The following is a 13714-nucleotide window of genomic DNA, read 5'->3' on the forward strand; positions in this document are numbered from 1 at the left end:
ATGAGAAGATATGACATTCCTTTCTGTAACAGGTTTTTCTGTAATTTGCAAGCATGTTTCTTTAAAAGTAAAAGTGTTGAAATCATCATATTCTTCATTGAAGACAATCACAAATGCACTTATAATTTAATTTATTGCAAATCACACATTTTGATGTCTGTAAAATACTTCCAGTAATTCTTTCTTCCACATCATCGATAACTTCTTCAATAAGATCCTTAAAAAAAAATGTAGCTGTTGAGTTAAAAATCTATCGTAAAAATAAGTTATTTTAAATAATGCCAACTACAAATTGAACACTTTATACTTTAATATTAAATATCTTATGTTCATATTTAAGCAAGCACTTTATATTTGTTTCAAAGTAGCAAAAATAAAAATTTCATTTATATTAGCAGTTAAAATACAGAGGACAAAATGTAACACAATCAAACTATATGCTACATAGCGCAGAAATTAAAACTGGTCAGTCAACAGGCAATTTCATAATACCAAATAAAAAATAAAAAAATTTTTATTTTACTGTAGTTTAATTCTGTTAATATTAACTGAAAATAGAACCCTGTAAATAAATGTAGATATTTTCCAAACTCATCCCCAGATTAAGTGATTGGTCATTACATTTGTTCTTAAAACATCAAAGACAGCGAAGAGTAATAAAATTGGTTTTATCATTTTTATTAGATATTCATCTACTGGAAGAATTGAATGAAATGAAAAATAAGAGAAAACAGGCTTAGTACTGGATGGGTGAGTCAAGTAAATAATGAAAGAATTATATACTGAAGATCCAAAATTATATTAATTGACCATGAAAATGTCAAACAAATTATTTTAATTTCTCTTTAATACATTCTGATGCACAAAAATGAGAGGGCCATGAGAAAAGCAGTGTAATAATTGTATGTTATTTATCTACAAGATTGAGCTACACATTTCTAGAGAAATGTTATCATCATGTTTCTAAATCACATATATTCGGATACATATCATAAGTTTTTAATGCAATTTATAACCTGCTGAGAAATTTCTTAAAATATTTTTAAATGTGTTTTGATTTTAAGAGAACTCTATGAGCAACAACGTTAGATCTTTAAAAACATATAAAGTAAAAAACGATTTAATAATTCATCATATTTGCATAGCCAGAAGGTAAGAAATACTTACGTATTTTTTGTGAAATTATATAAGCTCACCGGTGATGGAGTCAGACTTTCTAATTAGCAAAACGGGAAATTAGTTGTGAACAACAAGAAACAGATATTCAGTATTATTCTGGAGGCGAAATACTTGGAAGTATTCTGAAACAAGTTTAATAAAAATATTTAACATATTCTCGGAAATAGGCAGATTTCAGTGTGCTTGTGTTTTTTCAATTGAAATCATATCCTACATATAAATGATATTTTTGATTAAATTTGATGTACTGGTCTTGATTGTTCAATTGTAGAAGGTTCTCGTAAACTTTCTATAATAAGAGATACTCTCATATTTGTTTGTTAAATTTTTCACTTTTCCACAACGGCTTCTTTGTGACACAGATAATTAATGCAGTTTGGCTTTGCCAGAAACAGTGTAATAAATTTAGATGTTTAGTTAATCGTATGCTTCTCATGAAATTTTCATGCAAAAAATGTGTGATGTGTTTATTAATGGTTGGTTGATAATGGCATATGTGAGGCTGTAGTTTTACAAGCTTTTCATGTCAAATGTTACTGTGTCAGATTAATTAAAAGGAAAAGAAGCTTGTCAATATTTTACTGGCATCTTAACTTTTGAATTATCTTTTTACATCTGAAAATTTTTTGATTCTGTAAAAATTAAATTCTCTTCTTTTATACAAGTTAATACTTAAAAAAACTTGCTATAATCTTTGTTTAATTTAGCATCTATACCCATTACATACCACGTAATTATAATTATACCGTTATAATTTAGTCTATATACCCAGTGAATACTTTTCTTATGAAAAATATTGTATCATTTTTAGTAATAAAAAATGATGACCTCTACTGTTATTGTCTACTCATGTATATTTTTTGGAGATTAAGAAATTCATTTGTATCATAAACTTTGGTTTTCATGTGGTGTTAGTTATAAATATAGATTATTTGTATAAAAAGTCATTTCCAGACATAACCGACACATATTAGTGCTTTAAAACCCGCTTTGATAGTCACACTATTAATATTACTTTTGTTTTGCAGAGTTTGGATCCACAAACTAGTGATTCAGTTTTGGAAGAAAATCCATTATCTTTGCCCATTAAAAAAGAAAAAATGCATGAATCTGTGCAAGAAGAACATTCTTTTGTACATCTTTCTAAGACAGATGATGGTCTGACAATATTTAAACAAGTAAGCTATTTTCTTCTTTATCTTGTTTTAAGTTAAAAACATAAAACCTAGTTATTGTAAGAATTCTTAATTATTCTATTCATTATGATATTTTTATTTGCTGTTTGTTGCTCACATATAATCATTTTGCATTTATGTCTAGCTTGAGATATTTTGATTTATGGTGTAAAAAACATTTTAGTAGAGTATAGGACTGTAAATAGCTTTGTTTAACCGATTGCATCTAACATTTTGTACAACAATACGTAACAAATAAAATACAGTGAGCAGGTGCCTCACGCCTTAAATGAAGGTGACTAACATAGTCATTTTATACCCACATTTAACATTGTTTATAAAAATGTTTTATAACAGTACAAAGCTATCCTTGCCTTTATGAACCTTGTTTAGTTTGTTACAGAAACTTTGTTATAGGTTTTGATAATCCTTATTCTATGACATTTTTGTTTCCAAACAAGGTTGATGTGTTTTTTTATATTTACACCAACAACCTGTTTCTTTTACCAAACCATTTAGATTGTGGTTAAGATCATTTTTCTATTGATCTATTAATTTACTGCAAATGCCTACAATATTTCACTTTTCTGGAACTATCATGTGTGATTATATATTGAAAGGTTCCAGTTGAATATTATTATAGAAGTACTCACATGGATGAGTTATTTCTATGAAAACCAATTTGTTTTATCATTGTAAGAAAAGTAGATATATTTTTAATATTTGTTAATTATATAAAGATAATAAATTATTATTATTTTATGTTTTGCTGCAGAGTATGGATGCACAAACTGATAGTTCATTTTTTGATGAAGATCCATTATCTTTGAGTATTAGAAAAGAAATCAAGCATGAAACAGAGCGAACAGATCATTTGATTTCTCCTGTTGCTATGACAGATGATAAACCGACAACATCTAGACAAGTAAGATATTTTCATTTACTTTTTGATGGTTTACATAATATTTAGCATTCTAGTTTAACACTAGATATTTTGATTAAAAGCTTAAAAAAGTGATACCAAACTGTATGTGAAATGATAAAACAGTATGTGTAGGATAGTACGATTGACAAGTCACTCCTGAAAACTCGTGGCTTTTGATAAAGAATAAACATTCCGAGCGAGGTTTTATAAAAGGTCTCTTGTTTCTTTCTTCATATTGCCAAAATATACTGTTCCTCATCACGCAACAAACCTACTGAAATGCAGCTTATATATTCTTGCAAGTAAATTTATAATCTATTCACAGAAACCAGTTTTATGAAGAACATTGTTCTCCTCAGAGAAACTACTTCATTGTGTCTCTTATGGTACTGTAAATGTGGCACAGCCATAACAAATTCTGTAACATATCAAACTGTTTACTACCTCCCAACAGACAGCATGTTATATTATTGCTGTTAAAACATCCATAAAACATAGAAATGAATAAACATAAGAAATATTGTACTTCTTAATACCATTCTTATTGATCTTTGATAACAGCCATGAGGCTACTCTTCCAGGATCTATAATTCATGCATAGTTTTTAGTATGGTATTTATGAGGGTTCCTTGTGATTTTTAATGTGGTTTTATGCCATTTCTCTAGGATTTTTCAGTATTCCTTGATTAGAATCTTTTTTTCATGTGTTTTAAATTATAATCGGTAATTATAATAAAATGATTATACAATAGTAATAATAGTACTGCATGATATAAACCTGAAAATTAGTAGAATGTATTGATATGCCACTATTTTTTAGCAAAAAAATTGCTTTTTTGAAGCCATGGTGTGCAATCAGCTTACTCAAAACAATTTCGTAGAGTTTCTTTGCACAGATAATTTTAGAAAACTTCTGTTTTAAGTACATGAACCAGGAGTATTTTCAATGTCCTTGACGAAATTGTTCATTAATCCTAGTTTGGTATGTAACAGAGGTAGATACACATTTTTAGGCTTTTCTTTTCTAATAAATGGTTTTCTGTCCCTACTATCCCATTCACACAATAAACAACAGTAGTTTATGTAACCAAGCCGCAAACCACTAAATATAAATGCAATCGCTTTCAAATCACCACAAATACTACATTTATATACTGCATATTGAAGCTTTTCCAATATAGATTTAATATTTTTATAAGTTTCTTTCATAGTAGCAGAGTGGGCCACAGGTACTGACGGGAATTTATTGCCATTATGCAGAAGCCGGCTTTTAAACTAACTTTAGAGGAATCTATGAACAAGTGCCATTCTGTTGGGTTATGTTCATTACAAAGTGGCTGCATAAGAGAAGAAATGTCATTACAAAACGCTAAGGCATTTTCTTCAGAAAAACAACTTTAAATTCAGAATGATGATTACGATAAGTGCTACATTTCTTTGTATTCCTTTGAAGAAGATTCCATCCTTTTTGCCGGGAAGCAAGCATTCCAGACTGTTTTTTTGATACTTTAAATCTTTTATGAGTTCGTTAAGATTTACTTTAATCAGTAAATGAGGCTCAGATGAAATGCTTTGTTCATAAGTTGTATCACCAGAATCTGTTTATTTTTCTTTCTTAGTTTCACCAGACTCTGAGCTCCCTTCATCTAATGTCACATGTTCTGGAGACTTTGGTGTTGTCAATTCTTTGCAGTATGGATCTGTTCTCATTGCGGATTGTAAGTTTGATTACAACACTATGTTTTGATTTTGATGTAATCCCTTTAATGTTTGCTAAGCAGAAATAACAGTCAGAAGAGTGATTTTTGGGTTCCTCCAAATCATAGGGATAGCAGTGGCATATGGCGTGTGGCATTTCTTCACACAGTGAGAAGGAAGTGGGGAGCCTAGATCATGATAAACAACAGATATATGGGACCCAGGCCCTTGTTTTCATGTTCAAGAAAGTAAAGTGATTTAACTAACATAATACAGATTCCTCTCCAGTATCTTAACATCAATTTTTTTTCATGAAAATATTTTTGAAAACCCTATTCAATAATTTGGAAAACTGCTGCCAGTGAACATTGCATTAATAATTTTTTAATCCATAAATTTGCAAAAAAGTAGAAGTTACATTTTGCACAAAACCCCTCAAAGAATGATAACAAGATAGAGATCTAAAAGTACTCGAGTAAAACTCAAAATTATAAGTATAATTTATTTTTTAATGATTTCTCAATTTAAGTTGAAGCTTAACAGATAATCATATAAACACATCACGAGATAACTGAATTTTAATGAGTGGTAGTATTTTAAATCTAGTTTTAAAATAACTATTTTTTCTTACTTAGTTTTGTTAGAACCAAGGGTTTTACAGAATTGTAAAACAGCTTATACTAACAATGCTGAACATGTGCCTCACCTCATCCAGTGAGGTGATTGCAGATTCTTCTTTCCTTTTATTCAACTGAGTTTTGTAAACAGTAAACTAACCCGTGGTACAATGAGATGTTGTACTATACAATTCCTTAAAAAATCAGGTTTTCTTTAAATTTGTATTTCTAAATTCCCTGCCCTTGCAGATCTGAAATCGCCATAAAAGTAGCTATAAGACTCCATTGAATGAAAGCAACATGTAAGTGGCATCAGCCACAATAATTACTTTATTCAAATTAATAATACTCACTATACAATTAGTTCCTTTCAAGGTGTCACTAGTAGGGTGGATTTACATTTTAGTAGGTTTGACATATAAATTTACAAAGAAGTATGATTAGCTCACAGAAGAAAGTAACGGAATACAACTTCACTTTTAAATTTCTTAAGGAACCTCATCATGGGATTCTTTTATCATGAGATTGATTTTGCAAATTCAAGTGCCAAATATCTCATGTAATGTTGCCAATAACGATGGTCAACATGATTTTTGTCTCATGAGTACCAATAGGTGTATTTAATGCAATTCTTTATCCTGTTTTCAAATATGTATTCATAATTTCTCCATTACCTACAGCTTCTTTGTTATTTTAATTTGTATAAATATTTAAAAATTTTTTTTTTTTCATTGTCAACTAAAAGATCCTAGAGAATTATAAATATGATTGAACCAAATGAGCCAACTCAAAGAGTAGTGTTGTTATTGTTGTGTAGATTTAGACGTGTATAAATATGTACAAATGTTACCTAGTGCAGCATACATTCATCAGAACAATGCCAGTTGTGAGATAGTGAACCAGGAAACACATCATTGTAAGTGCTTTGTGTGTTACATATTTACAATTTTATTTCTTTTAATTAGTCGTTAGTTACAAAATGCCTAGAGTTTTTTTAAATCTTTTAACTTCTTTTTTTATGTATGTGGTGAAGTAGTGCTCTAGTCCCAAAGGCGAACTTTATTTTGGGTGTAAAGTCAAGACCAAACAAGGGCCTGGGTCCCATATATCTGTTGTTTATCATGATCTAGGCTCCCCACTTCCTTCTCACTGTGTGGAGAAATGCCACACGCCATATGCCATTGCTAAATTTATTAAAATTACTCTTTTGACTAAATGATTTCTTACAAAAATTACATGTGAATTTCTTCAACAGTAGGAATAGAGAAATGTGTTTTTAAACTACAGCTTTCATTAAAAGTTTTTTTGCAAAAATTAAAAGTGAAATTTTTCTCATCTGTATTAGTAGAGATATGTGTTTTTAAATTACTGTGTCGAATAAATGTTTTTTGTTTTTTTTGACAACATGAATATTTAAGTGTGACTCTAAAGTAGAACTCTGAGTGAAAGACTCCTGACAAAAAACACATGAGTGAATAAGAAGATGAGAAGATATGACATTCCTTTCTGTAACAGGTTTTTCTGTAATTTGCAAGCATGTTTCTTTAAAAGTAAAAGTGTTGAAATCATCATATTCTTCATTGAAGACAATCACAAATGCACTTATAATTTAATTTATTGCAAATCACACATTTTGATGTCTGTAAAATACTTCCAGTAATTCTTTCTTCCACATCATCGATAACTTCTTCAATAAGATCCTTAAAAAAAAATGTAGCTGTTGAGTTAAAAATCTATCGTAAAAATAAGTTATTTTAAATAATGCCAACTACAAATTGAACACTTTATACTTTAATATTAAATATCTTATGTTCATATTTAAGCAAGCACTTTATATTTGTTTCAAAGTAGCAAAAATAAAAATTTCATTTATATTAGCAGTTAAAATACAGAGGACAAAATGTAACACAATCAAACTATATGCTACATAGCGCAGAAATTAAAACTGGTCAGTCAACAGGCAATTTCATAATACCAAATAAAAAATAAAAAAATTTTTATTTTACTGTAGTTTAATTCTGTTAATATTAACTGAAAATAGAACCCTGTAAATAAATGTAGATATTTTCCAAACTCATCCCCAGATTAAGTGATTGGTCATTACATTTGTTCTTAAAACATCAAAGACAGCGAAGAGTAATAAAATTGGTTTTATCATTTTTATTAGATATTCATCTACTGGAAGAATTGAATGAAATGAAAAATAAGAGAAAACAGGCTTAGTACTGGATGGGTGAGTCAAGTAAATAATGAAAGAATTATATACTGAAGATCCAAAATTATATTAATTGACCATGAAAATGTCAAACAAATTATTTTAATTTCTCTTTAATACATTCTGATGCACAAAAATGAGAGGGCCATGAGAAAAGCAGTGTAATAATTGTATGTTATTTATCTACAAGATTGAGCTACACATTTCTAGAGAAATGTTATCATCATGTTTCTAAATCACATATATTCGGATACATATCATAAGTTTTTAATGCAATTTATAACCTGCTGAGAAATTTCTTAAAATATTTTTAAATGTGTTTTGATTTTAAGAGAACTCTATGAGCAACAACGTTAGATCTTTAAAAACATATAAAGTAAAAAACGATTTAATAATTCATCATATTTGCATAGCCAGAAGGTAAGAAATACTTACGTATTTTTTGTGAAATTATATAAGCTCACCGGTGATGGAGTCAGACTTTCTAATTAGCAAAACGGGAAATTAGTTGTGAACAACAAGAAACAGATATTCAGTATTATTCTGGAGGCGAAATACTTGGAAGTATTCTGAAACAAGTTTAATAAAAATATTTAACATATTCTCGGAAATAGGCAGATTTCAGTGTGCTTGTGTTTTTTCAATTGAAATCATATCCTACATATAAATGATATTTTTGATTAAATTTGATGTACTGGTCTTGATTGTTCAATTGTAGAAGGTTCTCGTAAACTTTCTATAATAAGAGATACTCTCATATTTGTTTGTTAAATTTTTCACTTTTCCACAACGGCTTCTTTGTGACACAGATAATTAATGCAGTTTGGCTTTGCCAGAAACAGTGTAATAAATTTAGATGTTTAGTTAATCGTATGCTTCTCATGAAATTTTCATGCAAAAAATGTGTGATGTGTTTATTAATGGTTGGTTGATAATGGCATATGTGAGGCTGTAGTTTTACAAGCTTTTCATGTCAAATGTTACTGTGTCAGATTAATTAAAAGGAAAAGAAGCTTGTCAATATTTTACTGGCATCTTAACTTTTGAATTATCTTTTTACATCTGAAAATTTTTTGATTCTGTAAAAATTAAATTCTCTTCTTTTATACAAGTTAATACTTAAAAAAACTTGCTATAATCTTTGTTTAATTTAGCATCTATACCCATTACATAAACGACTAGCACTAGATAGGGAATCTTGGAGAGCTGCATCAAACCAGTCAAATGACTGAAGACAAAAAAAAAAAAAAAAAACCCATTACATACCACGTAATTATAATTATACCGTTATAATTTAGTCTATATACCCAGTGAATACTTTTCTTATGAAAAATATTGTATCATTTTTAGTAATAAAAAATGATGACCTCTACTGTTATTGTCTACTCATGTATATTTTTTGGAGATTAAGAAATTCATTTGTATCATAAACTTTGGTTTTCATGTGGTGTTAGTTATAAATATAGATTATTTGTATAAAAAGTCATTTCCAGACATAACCGACACATATTAGTGCTTTAAAACCCGCTTTGATAGTCACACTATTAATATTACTTTTGTTTTGCAGAGTTTGGATCCACAAACTAGTGATTCAGTTTTGGAAGAAAATCCATTATCTTTGCCCATTAAAAAAGAAAAAATGCATGAATCTGTGCAAGAAGAACATTCTTTTGTACATCTTTCTAAGACAGATGATGGTCTGACAATATTTAAACAAGTAAGCTATTTTCTTCTTTATCTTGTTTTAAGTTAAAAACATAAAACCTAGTTATTGTAAGAATTCTTAATTATTCTATTCATTATGATATTTTTATTTGCTGTTTGTTGCTCACATATAATCATTTTGCATTTATGTCTAGCTTGAGATATTTTGATTTATGGTGTAAAAAACATTTTAGTAGAGTATAGGACTGTAAATAGCTTTGTTTAACCGATTGCATCTAACATTTTGTACAACAATACGTAACAAATAAAATACAGTGAGCAGGTGCCTCACGCCTTAAATGAAGGTGACTAACATAGTCATTTTATACCCACATTTAACATTGTTTATAAAAATGTTTTATAACAGTACAAAGCTATCCTTGCCTTTATGAACCTTGTTTAGTTTGTTACAGAAACTTTGTTATAGGTTTTGATAATCCTTATTCTATGACATTTTTGTTTCCAAACAAGGTTGATGTGTTTTTTTATATTTACACCAACAACCTGTTTCTTTTACCAAACCATTTAGATTGTGGTTAAGATCATTTTTCTATTGATCTATTAATTTACTGCAAATGCCTACAATATTTCACTTTTCTGGAACTATCATGTGTGATTATATATTGAAAGGTTCCAGTTGAATATTATTATAGAAGTACTCACATGGATGAGTTATTTCTATGAAAACCAATTTGTTTTATCATTGTAAGAAAAGTAGATATATTTTTAATATTTGTTAATTATATAAAGATAATAAATTATTATTATTTTATGTTTTGCTGCAGAGTATGGATGCACAAACTGATAGTTCATTTTTTGATGAAGATCCATTATCTTTGAGTATTAGAAAAGAAATCAAGCATGAAACAGAGCGAACAGATCATTTGATTTCTCCTGTTGCTATGACAGATGATAAACCGACAACATCTAGACAAGTAAGATATTTTCATTTACTTTTTGATGGTTTACATAATATTTAGCATTCTAGTTTAACACTAGATATTTTGATTAAAAGCTTAAAAAAGTGATACCAAACTGTATGTGAAATGATAAAACAGTATGTGTAGGATAGTACGATTGACAAGTCACTCCTGAAAACTCGTGGCTTTTGATAAAGAATAAACATTCCGAGCGAGGTTTTATAAAAGGTCTCTTGTTTCTTTCTTCATATTGCCAAAATATACTGTTCCTCATCACGCAACAAACCTACTGAAATGCAGCTTATATATTCTTGCAAGTAAATTTATAATCTATTCACAGAAACCAGTTTTATGAAGAACATTGTTCTCCTCAGAGAAACTACTTCATTGTGTCTCTTATGGTACTGTAAATGTGGCACAGCCATAACAAATTCTGTAACATATCAAACTGTTTACTACCTCCCAACAGACAGCATGTTATATTATTGCTGTTAAAACATCCATAAAACATAGAAATGAATAAACATAAGAAATATTGTACTTCTTAATACCATTCTTATTGATCTTTGATAACAGCCATGAGGCTACTCTTCCAGGATCTATAATTCATGCATAGTTTTTAGTATGGTATTTATGAGGGTTCCTTGTGATTTTTAATGTGGTTTTATGCCATTTCTCTAGGATTTTTCAGTATTCCTTGATTAGAATCTTATTTTCATGTGTTTTAAATTATAATCGGTAATTATAATAAAATGATTATACAATAGTAATAATAGTACTGCATGATATAAACCTGAAAATTAGTAGAATGTATTGATATGCCACTATTTTTTAGCAAAAAAATTGCTTTTTTGAAGCCATGGTGTGCAATCAGCTTACTCAAAACAATTTCGTAGAGTTTCTTTGCACAGATAATTTTAGAAAACTTCTGTTTTAAGTACATGAACCAGGAGTATTTTCAATGTCCTTGACGAAATTGTTCATTAATCCTAGTTTGGTATGTAACAGAGGTAGATACACATTTTTAGGCTTTTCTTTTCTAATAAATGGTTTTCTGTCCCTACTATCCCATTCACACAATAAACAACAGTAGTTTATGTAACCAAGCCGCAAACCACTAAATATAAATGCAATCGCTTTCAAATCACCACAAATACTACATTTATATACTGCATATTGAAGCTTTTCCAATATAGATTTAATATTTTTATAAGTTTCTTTCATAGTAGCAGAGTGGGCCACAGGTACTGACGGGAATTTTATTGCCATTATGCAGAAGCCGGCTTTTAAACTAACTTTAGAGGAATCTATGAACAAGTGCCATTCTGTTGGGTTATGTTCATTACAAAGTGGCTGCATAAGAGAAGAAATGTCATTACAAAACGCTAAGGCATTTTCTTCAGAAAAACAACTTTAAATTCAGAATGATGATTACGATAAGTGCTACATTTCTTTGTATTCCTTTGAAGAAGATTCCATCCTTTTTGCCGGGAAGCAAGCATTCCAGACTGTTTTTTTGATACTTTAAATCTTTTATGAGTTCGTTAAGATTTACTTTAATCAGTAAATGAGGCTCAGATGAAATGCTTTGTTCATAAGTTGTATCACCAGAATCTGTTTATTTTTCTTTCTTAGTTTCACCAGACTCTGAGCTCCCTTCATCTAATGTCACATGTTCTGGAGACTTTGGTGTTGTCAATTCTTTGCAGTATGGATCTGTTCTCATTGCGGATTGTAAGTTTGATTACAACACTCTATGTTTTGATTTTGATGTAATCCCTTTAATGTTTGCTAAGCAGAAATAACAGTCAGAAGAGTGATTTTTGGGTTCCTCCAAATCATAGGGATAGCAGTGGCATATGGCGTGTGGCATTTCTTCACACAGTGAGAAGGAAGTGGGGAGCCTAGATCATGATAAACAACAGATATATGGGACCCAGGCCCTTGTTTTCATGTTCAAGAAAGTAAAGTGATTTAACTAACATAATACAGATTCCTCTCCAGTATCTTAACATCAATTTTTTTTCATGAAAATATTTTTGAAAACCCTATTCAATAATTTGGAAAACTGCTGCCAGTGAACATTGCATTAATAATTTTTTAATCCATAAATTTGCAAAAAAGTAGAAGTTACATTTTGCACAAAACCCCTCAAAGAATGATAACAAGATAGAGATCTAAAAGTACTCGAGTAAAACTCAAAATTATAAGTATAATTTATTTTTTAATGATTTCTCAATTTAAGTTGAAGCTTAACAGATAATCATATAAACACATCACGAGATAACTGAATTTTAATGAGTGGTAGTATTTTAAATCTAGTTTTAAAATAACTATTTTTTCTTACTTAGTTTTGTTAGAACCAAGGGTTTTACAGAATTGTAAAACAGCTTATACTAACAATGCTGAACATGTGCCTCACCTCATCCAGTGAGGTGATTGCAGATTCTTCTTTCCTTTTATTCAACTGAGTTTTGTAAACAGTAAACTAACCCGTGGTACAATGAGATGTTGTACTATACAATTCCTTAAAAAATCAGGTTTTCTTTAAATTTGTATTTCTAAATTCCCTGCCCTTGCAGATCTGAAATCGCCATAAAAGTAGCTATAAGACTCCATTGAATGAAAGCAACATGTAAGTGGCATCAGCCACAATAATTACTTTATTCAAATTAATAATACTCACTATACAATTAGTTCCTTTCAAGGTGTCACTAGTAGGGTGGATTTACATTTTAGTAGGTTTGACATATAAATTTACAAAGAAGTATGATTAGCTCACAGAAGAAAGTAACGGAATACAACTTCACTTTTAAATTTCTTAAGGAACCTCATCATGGGATTCTTTTATCATGAGATTGATTTTGCAAATTCAAGTGCCAAATATCTCATGTAATGTTGCCAATAACGATGGTCAACATGATTTTTGTCTCATGAGTACCAATAGGTGTATTTAATGCAATTCTTTATCCTGTTTTCAAATATGTATTCATAATTTCTCCATTACCTACAGCTTCTTTGTTATTTTAATTTGTATAAATATTTAAAAATTTTTTTTTTTTTTCATTGTCAACTAAAAGATCCTAGAGAATTATAAATATGATTGAACCAAATGAGCCAACTCAAAGAGTAGTGTTGTTATTGTTGTGTAGATTTAGACGTGTATAAATATGTACAAATGTTACCTAGTGCAGCATACATTCATCAGAACAATGCCAGTTGTGAGATAGTGAACCAGGAAACACATCATTGTAAGTGCTTTGTGTGTTACATATTTACAA

At 29.4% G+C, this 13714-nt stretch overlaps 1 protein-coding gene across 1 annotated transcript in view; it reads left to right on the plus strand.

Moving 5' to 3' along the window:
- LOC142322587 (uncharacterized) overlaps window positions 1–13714 on the plus strand; it is a 112775-nt gene that overhangs the window by 40977 nt on the left and 58084 nt on the right. Inside the window, exons 13-16 of the mRNA XM_075361663.1 lie at window positions 2208–2357; window positions 3130–3279; window positions 9377–9526; window positions 10299–10448. Coding sequence (XP_075217778.1) covers window positions 2208–2357; window positions 3130–3279; window positions 9377–9526; window positions 10299–10448 — 600 coding nt within the window. The remainder of the gene's footprint in view (window positions 1–2207; window positions 2358–3129; window positions 3280–9376; window positions 9527–10298; window positions 10449–13714) is intronic.

Source organism: Lycorma delicatula, chromosome 4 (genome assembly GCF_047948215.1).
Source record: "Lycorma delicatula isolate Av1 chromosome 4, ASM4794821v1, whole genome shotgun sequence".
Taxonomy (NCBI): Eukaryota; Metazoa; Arthropoda; class Insecta; order Hemiptera; family Fulgoridae; genus Lycorma; species Lycorma delicatula.